This window comes from Rhinolophus ferrumequinum, chromosome 3 (genome assembly GCF_004115265.2).
Source record: "Rhinolophus ferrumequinum isolate MPI-CBG mRhiFer1 chromosome 3, mRhiFer1_v1.p, whole genome shotgun sequence".
NCBI lineage: Eukaryota > Metazoa > Chordata > Mammalia > Chiroptera > Rhinolophidae > Rhinolophus > Rhinolophus ferrumequinum.
In genome coordinates this window covers 15,490,766-15,507,171 of record NC_046286.1, presented here as the reverse complement: position 1 = coordinate 15,507,171, position 16,406 = coordinate 15,490,766, and the positions used below count along the sequence as shown (strand labels likewise).

Sequence of the window (16,406 nt, the reverse complement as noted above, 5' to 3'; positions counted from 1 at the left end):
GATTTCTCTCTGGAGAGAAAGAAAGGAGACTTTGGACTGGGTATCTCCTCCTCACCCCTCCGCTTTTATATGATAGGATTCTTCTCCCCTCATCAAACTCAGTGACTGCTCTTAAATAAGTTAAGTGTCTGCTGTTGAGAAAGAGGGTTGAGTTCCTGGGTAAAGAGGAACGGAATTAAAATGGTACCATATCACAATACGGCCCATAACTGCTGACTCCACTCCAGCTCTGCAGCAGCGCAACCCCGTCCCCTAAGCCAATCCTCACATGCCATCCCTGTCGCCCTCGTCCCTTCCTATAGCGACAGGTTTAGGTGTTGGCATATGTTTGAAGCAGTAGAATTAACTACCCAAGTTTCTGTTGAGACTTTTGGGTCAAAAATAACCATCCCTGCAGGATGTGAATAAGGATCTGGTCCTAGAAACTGTTGGCAGCTATTTTAAGACTACAAAAGCAGACATGCTTTTTTGTATGTTAGGATGAAGCTGGTACCACAGAGCAGAGCTGTAGAGGCAGACTGCCTTCCTGGTAACAGCACCGAGCTGCTGGAGTGATCTCTGCCTGGGACCAGCACCAGTTCTAGGTTTTTCTGACACATAAAGCAATGCATTCCCTTCAATATAGCCTGATATAGCCATCTGATGTGAGTTCTCTCTCACTTGCAACCAAAAGCATCCTATGTAATATAATTTTTTTTCAAGCAAAAGTTTTCTCTGAAGATTTATTGGACAACCATGAAATACTGTATTAACATATACTGACCACATGATTTAATAGCTTTCTAATACCTTGTGCTTTGTAAAAGGCTGAGTTTCATTTACTTTGGGTACATCACAAAACAAAACAAAAATAAATGTCACTTCTTAATTTTTTCCTGGAAGGTCTGGAATTTAAAATATGCCAGGAGATCATTTCTCTCTGGTGAGCACCTGATCTTAAGTCAATACTATTCCTTTGCCCTTTTCTTGAATAAGAAGGTTTAAAAAGAAGTATCCACATTTCTAACTCATAGCTCATACATGGGAGCTTCACTTCTAGGAGTAGCTGTAGCATCACCATTGGAACACTCTTGGCAGCAACTCTGAAAAAGTGACCCGAGAGAGTCAGTTCGAATCTTCCCAATGAAACAATATCTTAGATCAAGAAGGCCTAAGGTTCTCTCCAGTCCTCTCCTGTTGCTTTCTCATCTAAGTATTTCCTTTCCCTCTTCTAAATATTCCCCTCCTCTCCCCTCTTCTCCCCTCCGCTTTGCTTTCCCATGTTTCCTTCTTTTCTTTCTCTTCCAACTTGACCTTATCCCATTCTTCTCTTACCATGTTATTCAGGATTCTTTTCCCCCTTTATTTAATATCAGCATCTACCTGCTAACTCTACCAGATTATCATTCCCAATCATAAGTTTGGTGCCTTAGCCTCAGTGTTTCAGGTATAGCTGAGATATTCTTTGTAATTTTAATTGTGTGTGCTAAAAGGAAAAGTTTTGAGAAATTTTTATAACATATTTTTCACCCTTTTCCTTTGTCCAGATCCTCTAGGACAGTGATTCTTAAAGTTTTAGCCCAGACCACCAGTGATAATGTTGCCTGGAAATGTGTAAAAAATGGAAATTCTTGGGTCCTTCCCCAGACTTACTGAATCCAAAACTTTGGCAGTAGGGCCCAGCGATCTGTGTTTTAACAGGTCCTCCGTGGGATTCTGATGTAGGATAAAATTTGAGAAGCACTGGTCTAGATTATGTTTCCTCCAAGTCACAAAATTGATTATATTTTCCTAAAAGATTTCGTAGGGGGGCTGAGGTTGTGGGCCAAGCGATTCCCCGTTAACTTGAATAGCCGTGCTTCAGTGAAGCACGCGTATGAAAGTATGTCTGTATACTGCCTGCTCTGCATTCCAGGGCGAGATCATTCTATTTTCATAAGCTGCAGCTGGTAGCAAGTAGGAATATACTTCAGAGCCCCTGTTCCTGGCAACAGTGGCAGTGTTCCAGCCCATGCTGGCACCGCCCTCAATGACTTCAAGAGAGGAATTCAGTCTCAAAATCAAGACAAAGAAAACCAAAATCATTATTGGCCCCAAATCCTGTCATTCGTTTGGTACTCTCTGTTTCCTTTCAATACATCACTGTTTTCCTATACACCTGGCCTTTTAGAGTCACCCTTTCCTCCTCCCGCCTTTTGGCTTTCCATGTCCATTCTTACCTCCTAAACCAGGTCTGTTTGTCTGAGCATCAGGTGATGGCACAGTTTCCCAACCCTTCTCCCTGGCTCTATTATATTCTCTTCTTTCAATCCATCTTACTCATTACATACAGATTACTTTTCCTTAAATAATCATCTCTGAGTGTCGTTCTCTTGCTTAGACTCTGGCACCACTGCCTGCAGGACAAACTCATTAGCGGAGCACTCCAGGCTCTCCAAAATCGGACGCCACTTGTACCTTTCCAAACCTCTGGGAATGCCCTCTGAGTAGACAGAGGGTCTACTCTCTGTCTCCCGACTACAGGGTCCGTTCCTCCCCTTGCTCATGCTAGCTGCTGAGTCAGGAGTAGCTTCACTCAACATGTCTGCTTATTTAAAGCCTGTCCATCCATCAAGGTCTAGCTCAAGTTTCATCTCCACACAAAGTCAATATTGATTATTCCAAGTCGGAATGCCCTTTCCAGACTCCAAATTTCCACAGCCCTTTTGTTTTCACCTTTATCTTACATTGTTACCTTTTCCATCTCTCCACGTGCATTACTAGCAGTGTGAGGCTAGAGTCTGTGTTTTGTCAGACTTGTGTTCTCAGGGCCTGCGTATGTTCCTTAAACATTTATCTACAAATGAGGAAAATACGCCAAGTACTAAGTATTTAAGGAACTTTCAACATGTTTGTATGTTAATGAGCTTTATTTGTGGATGTGTAATGTTGTTCTTGTAAGTGTAAAAAAATAAATCTGTTCTAAATAATAAGCCTCATTATTTTCACTGTTTTGACATTAGAAGTAGTATTAAGGATACATTCCTAACGAGAACATAGCTCAGCTTGCTTCTGGAGAGCTTCTGTAAAAATACAAATTTACGAAGCCCATTTTCTTTGGCACAAAAAACTTTTAATGTCACTTTTAATGAGAGACTATTAGTCTCTCATATTGTAGATATTGAACAAAATTCAATAACATGGTAACTGCTTGAAAACACAATTAGTTTTTTGCCATTGCAAAACAATTAACTTTATTCAGTAGATAATTGAGTTAATTTTGCTAGAATATCCAAATATTTGGATTGGGAGAAAATCATATTTTTAGCACATATTATTTTATTATTCATTTATTCATCTTACTTTTCCTTTAACTAGGATATCAAAATATTTAGAATGTGATATCAATATTGAATACTATTTTAATAGCTAGTACTAGTTTAATAACTAACTTAACACTAAAAAAAATAAAAGAAAAACATTAAAACCTCACTAATGCACGATATGAATTTGTCAAAAGCCTGAATTATAGTTTTACCTTAAGGGGAATGCAGTTTTATGATTTTTAAGAATAATATCACAGGACCTGAAGTTAGTTAAGGAAATGCTTTCTTACAGTCTAGTGGAAAATTCTTCTAATGAGTTGATAAACCTCATTTCTAATCAAAGTATGCATAGTATTTCTAAAATGTTTACGTATGTACTGGTAAATAGGAGGTCTGACAATTAAGTTCGTGAACTTGCCACTCTGCACTTACATTGGCAGCACTGTACAAACAGCTCGGTAAGGTTTCATAACCTTGGTATATCAGTGTCTCACAGCTGTGTTCATGTCGACGTGTGGCGGTGTCTTGCTGAGTGGCATTCATTGTTTTTGTTGCATCTTTTTGTGTGCCATCACGAGAATGTCTGAGCTTGAATTAGAGCAACAAACAAACATTAAATTTCTTGTTAAACTTGGCAAGAGTAAGAGTGGAAGTGAAATCAGGGACAGTTTAGTCCAAGTTTATGGGGATAATGCCATGAAGAAAACAGCAGTGTACAAAGGGATTAAATGTTTTTCTGAGAGGAGAGAATGCATCACTGATGTAGAGAGGTCAGGACAGCCAGTAACGAGCGGAACTGACAAAAATATTGCAAAAATTTGTCGAATTATGTGTCAAACTTGTTGGCTGACTGAGAAGCATAGCAGACCAAGTAAACGTCAATAGAGAAACAGTTAGGAAAATCTTAACTGAAAATCTTGGCATGAGAAAAGTGTGTGCAAAAATGGTCCTGAAAGAGCCACCAATGAACAAAAGCAAAGGAGAATCAAAGACCTTTTGGAGAGGCAAGATGATGTTTTGGACCGTTTTATCACTGGAGATGAAACATGGGTGTACCAATATGACCCTGAAACAAAGCATGAAAGTGCACAATGGAAATCAGCCAATTCTCCACAACCAAAAAAATTTTGTCAGTCCAAATCAAGAGTTAAAACAATGTTGCTAACCTTTTTGATATGAGAGAAATTATTCATTATGAATTTATACCAACTGGACAAACAGTTAACCCAATATACTATTTGGAAGTGCTGAAAAGGCTACGTGAAAAAGTTAGACAAAACGACCTGTACTTTTCACCAACAATTCATGGCTCTTGCATCACGACAATGCATCAGCTCACACAACACTGTCTTTGAGGGAGTTTTTAGCCAGTAAGCAAATAACTATATTGGAACACCCTCCCTACTCACCGGCTCTGGCCCCCAATGATTTCTTTCTTTACCCAAAGATAAAGGAAATATTGAAAGGAAGACATTTTGATGACATTCAGGACATCAAGGGTAATATGACGACAGCTCTGATGGCCATTCCAGAAAAAGAGTTCCAAAATTGCTTTGAAGGGTGGACTAGGCGCTAGTGTCAGTGCATAGCTTCTCAAGGGGAACACGTCGAAGGTGACCATAGTGATATTCAGCAATGAGGTATGTAGCACTTTTTCTAGGTTGAGATCACGAATCTAATTGTCAGATCTTGTAGCTAGTGAACGTTGGTCTTATTTGCATTGCTCATTTGTGTGATCCAGTACTTATTAGAGGGCCTCCTGTGTGTAATAATGCTTAAAGAAACTTTGTTTTCACACATCGGTATAATTTTTCAATATATACAGTTTATTCATTAGGTCTGTAAGCACTTTCAGGATCAAAGTCCCAACACTGTCCCATGACACATTCAGACCCCTCCATGGACCAGCTCCTCTTGCTCTCTCTAGCTCCATCTTTCATCACCTCACCTTCTGCAGGGAGTAGACAGCTAACAGACCCCCAGCTGTTCCAGGGCCCCTTCTAAGTCTGTGCCTTAGAACAGGTCATCCCTCTACCTAGGTGCCTTCTTCACTGGAACAGCCCCCATCCTGCCCCACCAGACTGCTCATTGTCTTTACTCTTTGTGCACAGCCTCTCCTCTAGGGACTTGAGAAGAGGCCAGGGGGCCTTGGATGCAGGAGCTGAGCTCAGTGGAATGCCTGCTCCATAGCAAGCTAATGTTACGGAAAGGCTAAAAACAGAGTTATAAGAAAATAGCCTTTGTTTGAATAAAGTGGAACCTATAAAACATTTGTAATTCACAAATGCAAATGTAGCCAGTATTTTCTTAGTGCTGCCCGGTAAATATTGAATATTGGGGGAGTCACTGCTTATTCTGCTGAACAAAGAATGTCAGCTTAATTATCTGAATGAGTGATCTCATCTGATTTTTTTCTAGGAGGGAGCTCAGCACTGACAATTGGTCAGTTAATGTAAGTGGGAACTTTAATGTCTCCTCTCACACGTTGGTCCTCCTGGCCCTTCCATTTAATAGGGGGCTCATGCCCTCCATCAAACACTTTTCACAGAGCCTTGGAGACATCACTTTGTGTTTGTTATTCTATCCCTCTGGCTGTTTCTGCTCAATCTCCTTCGCTCATCTTCCTGACCTCCAAATTTAGGAATATCCTAGAGCCTTCTCCCCAGAGTTCTTACGTTTTCTATTCAAATCACTCCCTACGTCATGTCATCCTGTCCCAGGGCTTTAAATAATTTTCTGAAAAATGATGACTCTGTATTTGTAGCTCCTATAGCTTCAGCCCTGACTGAATCCCTCCTGAACACCACACTCATTGACCCAGCTTCCACTCAGCATCTGCGCTGGATGTCTCCAAGGCACTGATCTGTATAGCAAGCTATGCTTACCAGGTCCAAAACAGTTTCACATGACAGCTCCTCAACCTGCTCTTCCTTCAATCTTCCCCATTGCTGAGGTAAATGGCAGCTGTATCCTTGCGTTTCCTCAGGTCAAAAACTTGGAGTCATCCTTGACTCTCTGTCTTTCACATCTAGAATATAAACCATCAGCCCATTGTAAGGAGGGTAGATGGTCTGACCGTGATTCACAGCTATTTCTACCATCCTGGTCCAAGTCACCACTTTCTCTGGAAATCATAATGGCTTTCTAATAAGTCCTCTAGCTTCCATCCACATCATCTTATATTTTATTGTCAGTGTAGCAGCCAGAATGCACCTTTTAAAACGTAAGTCAAATTTACTCCCAACTGTCCAATGGCTTCTCATCTCACAGAGTAAAATGAAATCGGTAACATGTCCCATGAGGCTCTCTGCGAGCGTGGGATGTCTGGGATGTCTCTCTGACATCCCACCATGCTTGCTCATCGCTAACAGCCTTAGCTGCCTACTTGTTGCTCATTCTCCTTCCGTGGGATTTTTTCTCCTTTTAATTCCTCTGCATAGAATACTGTACCCAGATATTCACATGCGCCCTCTTTCTCTTTATTCCAGTGTCTGCTAAACTGTTCCCTTCTCAGAGAGACCTTCCTTATCAAAAATATTTTAGCCCACACCTCCATCCCTCCCTTGTGTTGTCTTATTTATGTTATTGTAATACTTATTTTCTTTCTTGATATATGTGTTACTTGTTTACGGCCTGCTTACTATTACTCTACTAGAGTTGAAGCTTCTGTAGAGCATGAATGTTGTTTCCATTTACTGCTCTAACTTCAGCACTTGGAAGAGTATACAGTACGTGAAGACACTCAATAAATATTGAATGAATAAGTGAATGGAGATCTAATTTTATTATGTTTACTCAGTATTGAATGAATGAATGAATGAATATCTTATTATCTTAGTATGTAACCTAAGCGTCAGTTCCTGTTCCCACAAATGTCACTCTCTTTCGGGGAGAGGAGAGAGGAAAGGTGGGTGTCTTACATCCACAGTCTAGTTGTCCATTTAGAATTTCGCCCTTGCTGTTCTCCAGTCTTCGCTACACTCCTCTCTCCTTGCTGAAGATGAGATGCTGTTTCTTTCACACTCTCCCCCACAGAGGGCTGCAAATGAGGCTCACCACACTTCCTGTCCTTTTACCATCTCTTTATTCTTTACTGAATTATCACACAAAACAGTATAAGTGCATAAGATTTGACTAAAATCTTAAGGTAACAGAAATTACAGTGTGGCAAGAAATTATGAAAATTTTACATAAAATATTTCTTTGCCCATAGTCTAGGAGAAAAGTATTGAAGTTGAGAACTGCGCGGAAAATCCCTATTCCTAAACGTTTACTCCTATATACGGGGATGTGCTTTTCTTTTTTGGAAAATAACCCCAGAGCAGACACCCTCATTTTAGCCTCACACTTTCCCTAAGGAGCTAATTTCCCTCCAGGATCCATCTCCCTTCCTCCATTAGTACATTTCTCAAAGTCTGAGTATATAGAATAACACTGGGGACTTGCAGCAATATTGTCCGTGGCTGTTCTTGGAACTTGGGGTTTTCAAAACAGTCCATGATGCCACGCCATGTCCAGTTCCCTTAAGATATGCCCAAATGTTTATTCTTCGTATTGTCTACTGATTGGTTGACTCTCATTTCAATATCTTTCCCTCTTTCTCTCTTTCACATTATTTCCGCCCAACAATTATGCTTTTGAGATGGTATCTAAATCCATAAAAAGGAAATTAAATATTTACCCCCAAGTTTTCCAGACTAGTGTCTCTCGTAGTTAGTACATTATTATAAAGAACAATATTAGTACTTTTTCTTCATACTTTGGCAGTTTATAATATTTTCTCTCCATACTTTAAAGATGTTGGTCCATCGTCTTCCGGCCCTAGTGGTTTCTGATGAGAAGTCTATGATCATTTTTAATTTAGTTTTACTTTATTTATTGTGTCTGTTTTCTGTGGCTGCTTTTAAGATTTTTTCTGTCTCACTTTTTGTTGTTGTTGTCAGCAGTTTGATTGTGATTTGCCTTGGCATGAGTTTCTTAATGTTTATTCTGCTTGGGGTTCATGGAGCATCTTGGATCTGTAAATTATAGTTTTCACAAATTTGAACTTAGCTATTATTTCTTCAAATTTTTTTTTCTGCCACCTATCAGCATATCCAAATTACATGTATATTAGACTGCTTGCTATTATTTTATAAGTCACTGATACTCTGTTATTTCTTTTTTCAGTCTTTTTAATTTATGTACTTCAGTTTGGATATTCTCCATTATTAAGTTCCATTATCTTTTCTTTTGCAGTATCTTATCTTCTGCTAATCCCATCCAGTATCTTTTTCATTGAAGATACTGTATTTTTCATTGCTAGAAGTTTGATCTGGATATTTCTTCTATCTTGCATTTCTCTCTTCATCATGCTTCTACCCTTTTGAACATGTGGAGTGTATTTAATTGGTGTTTCCAACATCTGTCATTTCTGGATCTATTTCTTTTGAATGAATTTTCCTTGCTATGTCTCGTATTTTCCTGTTTCTTCTAGACCTGGTAATTTTGAATAGATGCAAGACATTAAGTGTCATGGATACTAGATTTTATTGTATTCCTTTACTTTGTGGCTTTATTGTTCATAGCCTTTGTTTAGGTAAATCCAGGTTGGTATTTAATTTAAGGTGATATAATTCCACTACTAAGGCAATGCCTTTTTAAGGATTCTACCCAATGGTCCATGTGATGCAAGATTTTTCCACTCTAGCTTGTGGGAATGTAGACTTCCATGTTTTATTTGACCTGTGGGCATTATCCAGCAGATTCCAGCTCTTTAGCTTTTGCATCTTTCTTCTCCATCCTCAGTAGTTTCTTCTCACACATGCAGAGATCAATACTCAGCCAAATACTCAAGAAGTGTCCTGTGTAGCTCTTTGGGACACTTTTGCTCCCTGTGAAACTCCCTTCTCTCATATTTATTCCTGAAAATTCTCGTCTCTTTAACTTGCCTGAACTTTGATCTCTGTCTACTTCATGTAATGAGACGATCAGGTCTGTGTGGGCTCTATCCCCCTTGCGCTGTTGCCTGGAAACTGCCATTGGCAGTAAGCTGGGCAGTCACAGAGCTCACCTTATCTCTTTCTTTGCTTTCAGGGATGTTTCACCCCACACTATGAATCTTGCCCGGTTTCTGAGTTGTTGAAGGCAAGAGGGTGGCGTTGACTTTTGTTACTCCATCATGGCTAGACATAGAAGCTCTAATTTGTAAAACGTTTGACAAAAATTTAGTTGTGAGAAATTCTGAACCTGTACACAAGCTAGCAAAATTGCTCTTTCTTAGAATTGCTGCTGAACTCAATCTGCATCAGTAAGAATTGGGTGTGTTCTATTTCATAGACGTTGATACTCTGTTGGAATAAATTATCTTTAGCATTTACAAGTAAATAGGGGTTGAATTTGCATCCTAAATATTCATGAAGAATTGATGTGCTATCCAAGTGGGTTGTAACAACACCCTGAGTGCTCCAGATTTCATTTGAAATAAAATATAGCCAAGGTGCTTCAAGAATGCCAGTGGGAAACAAATCTAATTATCTGATGTGCATATCAGATCATTCATATGCATTCACTCAATCAACAAACATTGAGGATTCAAAGACAAATAAGACATAATTCCTGCTTTTTGTGAAGATTGTAGTCTCTAAGGGGAGACAGACAATGCAAACGATTAACTAGCGTAGTAGGATATATACTAGGATTGTAGGACGAGGACGTTAGTGGAGGGATGTGTAAAGTGCCACAGAAACACAGGGAAGATTGGAAAGGGCGGGAAATTGAATCTGCTCTATAAAAGGCAGTGCCTTTCATACCTATTCATTCACTTCACATTATTAGGCACCACTAGTGTACTACACACTGTGCTGAGACCCAATCATACAATTCCTCCTCTAGGAGAGAAATGGCTAATAAGCAATTGTAATTCAGTGTAACAGATGCTATGGCTGAGACATGCACAGGAGCCCCGGAGCTGGAGAGGAAGGGCCCCTCAGCCCAGAAGCAAGTGATCAGGAGTGCCTCCTGAGGAGACTGAGCCTCTGGGAAAGGGCTTGCAATAGAGAGCATCACCGTTCAGGACACATCGGGGACACCGTGTGGCAAGAGCATGAGTTTCAAAGAGGAGCTATTGAGGAAATAGCTAGAGAGTAGATCTTCAAGGGCTGGCTGTGTACTTCTATGGCACTTGGAGGAAGTGGGAAGCACTGACTGTGTGAGAGAGAGAGACAGATGAGGAGACAGTGATAGATTCATGTTTTAGGAAGTTCAGTCCAGTGGTAGAGTGAAGAAGAATAGAGTGGGGAGAAATGAAACCGGAAGCAGAGAGACCAATCTGGAGGCTAAAGTGATTCAATAATCCAGAAACACATGACAAAGTGGTGGGAGGACTGGAGATAAAGGAAAAAGGAGAGGGATTGGGGAAGTATTTAGAAGATACAACAAAAGGTCTCAGTGCCTGATTGGCTATGGAGGTGATGGAGAGGATTGAGTCTATGATGACTTCCAGGCTTCTGAGCTGTGGGACTAGTTGTGTTCATTAAGGGCTGTGACCTCTAAAAGGGTTTGCATACCTTGAGAAGAGCTCAAAACATAAAAGAAAAAATAGAATTCTATTTACCTTTTCCTCAGTTTTTTAGTTTCTATTTGTGTCTTACAAAGTAGATAGTAAACTAGTACAGTAGCATGTGTACATAATTTATGGGGAATTTGAGGGGCCTATAGAACATTTAGGCAGTAATTTCCAGTGGGCAGTAAGGGTCTATATCAGACAAGACTGTCCAAAAGAATTTTCTGTGATCGCGGAAATGTTCTAAATATGTACTGTTCAATATGGTATCCAGTAGCCACATATGGCTACTGAGCATTTGAAATATGGCTGAGGCAACTGAGGAACTGAAATTTTTTATTTTGTTGAATTTTTATTTATTTAAATTTAAATAACCACATGTAGCTCATGGTTACCATATTGGAAAGCACAGATCTGAACTTAAGAGAGAGACCTGGGCTTTCATTTATTAAGTGCTTGTACTGGCTAAGCAAGTTAAATACATATTTAAGCTATTTAATCATTCCGACTACACTATCGAATAGGCAGATTTAGCCAAGCATACCTCAGAGATATTGCCAGTTCGTTTCCAGACCACTGCAATAAAGTGAGTCATAATCCTTATGGTGGTGGAGCGTCTCGCTTTTAATTTGTAAAAAAAAAAAAAAAAATGCAACATCTGTGAAGCACAGTAAAGTGAAGTGCAATAAAATGAGGTGTGCCTATGAAAGAAAAAAGTAAGTTCTTCATTACTCTATCCTTTTAATAGTGAAAGTTTATACTGCCAAGAAGAGTATATTTGCTCTGCAACATGAGTACTTTCTAGATATTTTGTACTGGTAGATATTTATCTTCCACAACCAAGTAACAAATTTCTATTTTTCTTTCAGGTGGCTCGCTCTGTTAGAGATTGAGATATGTATCATTTTATTCTTTTATTATTATGACTGTAGTCTTCTAGACCCATTGCCAAAACAGGTAAGTGGTTTCAAAATTTTGAATAGCATGACATTCAAAATTGGTATAAACTCTGACTCTTTAATTATTACTAAGGATGAGCTTCTGCTTTCCTCGCTTAGGCCTGACCTTAACAGATGCCTTACATTGAACCAGACTGAGAAGTTATTCCCTTACTTCTGGCTCTAATCTATGTGTCCCTTTATCACAGACCAGAACCTAACAGTGTTTCCACCACTTAGTGTGAGGAACTCTTCAATTGATTCACCAATTTTAATGCTTTTTTCCTGGGTTAAGTAAGCACAGCTTTGATGTTGGGTTGTTTTCCTGGAAAGGTATGTCTGTGGGTCCAAAAATGAACTCGCAGTTTTGGAGGCCACTCATAGCTCTTAGTCCATTTGGAAAGAAATAGCATGGAAGAAAACAAACCCAATAGTAAGAATAGCGAACAAAAATGAAAAGGCCATGAACTTTGTTGATCTCTGACCATTGAATATTCCAATCATTTATCTTGTCTGTGTTTCTGTAGCTTTGTTCTCATAGACCAAAAGGGGAAACCTATGGATTCCCCTTCGAGAAAAATACACACCTTTTTGTACATGCCAAATGGTGGCTGCAATTTCAAGGAGTCCATGGAAACCATGCACTCATTCCATCAACTCCTCCATGGAGTTGAGACCAGTGGTTCTCAAACTGTGCGAGCATGAGAATCACCTGTGGATTTTGTCAGACCACAAAATACTGGGCCCGACCCCTGGATTTCCTGATCCAGTAGGTCTGGGAAGAGGCTCAAGAATTCGCATTTCTAACAAGTTCTGGTGCTGCTTGCTGATGCAGCTGGTCTGGATACCACACTTTGAGGACCACTGTCCTAGGAAATAAGGGGAAGTTCAGTTTAATTCCAAATATTTGGAAGTCAGTTTGAAAACTCTGGATAAAAGGTGCGATTTAAACTGAGACTGAAGCTCAGAATTAAGCTTTGCAATCTCAGGGCTATTCACATAGAATGTTATGCTTTGATTTATGCTTGATATAATAAGGCTAATGTGTGGAGGGATAAACAAAGCTCTTGGGTGATATTTCAATGGAAATTATGTAAGCGCCTAAGTGACGTCGACAGTATTATATTACTCACAAATATGCACATTGCAGCACCTTGATTTCTTTTGCACTTCTATTTTCAGTATAAGTAACTATCAATCATAAAGAGCTCTCAAAATCCTACAATGAAAGGGAAATCAAAACACCCTTCCAACGTTCTCAGCCAAGTACAGTTTTGTTGGCAAAATGATTAGCATAAGGCTTTACAGACACCAAATACTAGTTCTTGGTGCCCCGAGTTAGATGTCACAATTTTGCGCAGGACTGACTCAGCATTCAGCTATTTTCCCACCAGCGAGAGGATGCAGAAATGCCTTTTCAGATCAGAAGGATGACATTTGTCAAAACCATGTGACTCCTAACCCTGGAGATCAGGAATTTTGACCAGATCCTTAGGCAGGATTTTTCCCAGTACTTTCTTCCTAGCTAAGAATTCTATTAGTTGTATTTTATTATACAGTTTTACACGCATCCTATTTCTGTTTTGATACTACTAAGAACATTTTTTTAAAGAAGTGCTATTTCAGTTTATCAAAACTACAGATCCAAGTAAATTCTCATGATCTCAAAGGGCATTTTGAGATCTAATTCTTGTTCTAGAAAGAGAAAGATCAATTAAAATTATTATTGGACTTGTTTGACTAAGTTGTAAAATGAAGTGATCAAAAACGTCAGAAAATGTCCTTCAAACTATCAAGCTCTTGAAGGATATGGAAGGGGATGGGTTGCCAGGTAGTTGAACTTGGACATGAGCTCCCCAAAAGGAATATATTGTCATTGTAGCAAAAATCAAATGCTAAAATCCCTCATTTAATTTTGCAACAGCCCAGTGTTTTATTTTACATCAGAGGACAGTAAGAAATTAATTGAATTTCAGTTCTTCCCATTATGAACCACAAGGAAACGCTACAAAGCTATCCAGGATCCATGACTGGGCAGCAGAGTCCAGAGGCTGGCAAGGGGAGTTATATTATTTTGAGTGTTCATGAGAAGACCAACTTCAATTCTCTTGTAAAAGCAAGCACATTTTTGAGAACACAGTGGGGTTTTGCTTGGTTGGTTGGTTTTATTCTGTTTTACTTTGGGGGGGGCACTATGGATCTTTATAAAATCTCACAAAACCTGTGGATTCCCCTTCTAGAAAAATACACACCTTTTTTGTACATTGAAAATTGTGGCTGCAATTTCAAGGAGTCCATGGAAACCCTGTACTCATTCCATCAACTCCCCTAAGATTCTCCTTGCTAAGGAGCCCATTTTGTGCCCTGTTGCATTCTAACTTGACAGGAGAATGGTGACCTAAATTGAATCGACCTCCTTCCTTACTTCGTATCTTCCTCTCCACTCTCAAGCTTGACATAACAGGTTGCTTTTTTTCTTCAAGCTCCTAAGCCTCAACGATCGCTTTGTGTTATTTGCAATGAACTGACCTCCCCTCACTCCCACACACATTCATTCCTTGTCTGTAGCTAGGGAGACAGAACATTTGGAACCCACAAACTATCCTTTTGGAAATTATGAGCTCAGGTACACTGAAATACCACCACCATCATGGTGCTCTTAAACATCGATGACACGTGGTGTAGAGGTCTCACCCAGAAATTACAAACAACTGTGTCACAGTTTGGGGCCAGAAATGTCTAAAGAGCCTTATTTGTGGTATCCTCTTTAGCCAAAGTGAAGGTTAGGAGGCAGGCCCATAACCTTGGGGCATGTGAAACTGTGAAGGGATTGCTGTCAGAGTAAGGGATTGCCTTCTTTTCTGTTCCTTGAATGGAAGGCTCAATGTGATGCTTGCCATTATGAAACTCATCAAGGAAACACTTTCAATCTTCCAAATACAAACTCTGTGCCTTTTAGGGATGATTGTAATGGAATAAACCTTGGGTCTAAAACTGTTGGCTTTTACCTCTTCATTTCCATATTTCTACTGCATTTCTGCTTTTAGAGTTCTCTCCATTTGCTGGGTGTCCAGCAGCCAGAAGGACAATGCCAAATTGAATATAAACGAAGAAAATGACATCTTCCGGGGCTAAGGAGGGCGGGCATTCTGAAGGACGAACTGCCCCTCATCCACTGGCCCAGCAGTACCCAGACCTGAGCTCAACAAAAACATGCTGCTGTCCCTTGTTTTAGTATTTAGTTCAAGAAAATGTCCAAATGGCACCTGTGTCTGAGATCGCAAGAGTAGACCGAGAAACTGACATCTCTCTCACTGATACAGAGACCTGAATACATGGTTTATAGAAAATGTTTAAATGATCAAGAAGAAGAGGCATTTCTAAAGAAGTTGGAATTTGGTTCATGCAAAACTGTATTAAAACTGTAAATAGAAATCATGTCATTTGAATGAAAATGTTAGTCCATTAATTTACTGTGAAGGCAACATACTTAACTTTCTGTTTTGAAAAAGGCTATACTAAAAACAAAATATTAAATAATGATTTCTGGAAAGTCTATTTTTCTTAATATTTACTAACAATTGGAACTCTATTAATATAATTCTTTACTGTAAACAACTCCATTAATATAATTCTTTACTGTAAACATGTCTAATGCTAAAAGTATGAATAAAATATGAGCTTTCTAAGACCTATGAAGACAGGGATTGTGTCTTACTCTCATTTCAGCACCCAGCCACATCTGGGACAGCACATTCTCTATAAAGCATAGTCAATAAATGTATGTTGAGTCATGTATTGATTTGTATTTTCATTAAGGTGAAAGCACTCAAGGTGTTTGTAACTATAGTTTAAGAGATAATATTTTGCTAATGTATGGAAACACAACTATAATGATGTGTCAAGGCAAATAATTTTGACTCTATTAAAACTTACGCCTGAAATATTTACTATGAAATCCAGAAAAGAAATTCTATCATGTTCAGGGGAAATATATGACACTAGTAAGAGAATGATCAGTGATGTCATGATGTGTCCTCTGCTATTCAATAAAATGCTGCTTGCCTCATTTATTTCACAATAAGTAAGCTTCACAGTGCATGTTTTCTTCTGGATTATTTGCTCCCCTGTGCTAAAATTATCTCGTGGGGTTGATAATGATTGCTTAGTCATCTATTTCCAATCAATGAGCAGATGACTCCCTAGGAGAAAATTAACTACTTTGGAGTGCATTAACTCTTCCAGACTAATGCAGTGATTTTTTTCCCCCCAAAGAACTATGCTTTTTTAAAGAATGCATTGACAATATAGTTACAATACAATATTATATTAGTTTCAGGTATACGTAATAGTTATTCAGCATTTATAGACTAAAGAAGTGATTGCCATGATAAGTCCAACAACCATCTGACACCATATTATTCTTTCACAATATTATTGACTATATTCCCTATGCTGTACATTACATCCACATGACTTATTTATTTTATACCTGGAAATTTGGACCTCTTCTTGCCCTTCACCTTTTTCCCCCTTTTTAATTTTTCAATTACAGTTGACATTCAATGTTATTTTATATTAATTTTAGGTGTATAGCATATGGTTAGATATTTATATAATTTCAGAAGTGATCTCCCTGAC

General features: G+C 39.0%; 1 protein-coding gene across 4 annotated transcripts in view; it reads left to right on the top strand.

The window, feature by feature from the left end:
- The window catches only part of LOC117020570 (24-hydroxycholesterol 7-alpha-hydroxylase), a 75,302-nt gene extending 59,830 nt beyond the window's left edge, over nt 1-15,472 (top strand). For all 4 annotated transcript variants that reach the window (XM_033103159.1, XM_033103158.1, XM_033103157.1 and 1 more), the window contains 2 exons: nt 11,697-11,784; nt 14,813-15,472. In XM_033103159.1, coding sequence (XP_032959050.1) covers nt 11,697-11,784; nt 14,813-14,884 — 160 coding nt within the window. In that variant the 3' untranslated portion in view covers nt 14,885-15,472. The remainder of the gene's footprint in view (nt 1-11,696; nt 11,785-14,812) is intronic.
- Nucleotides 15,473-16,406: the final 934 nt, after the last annotated feature.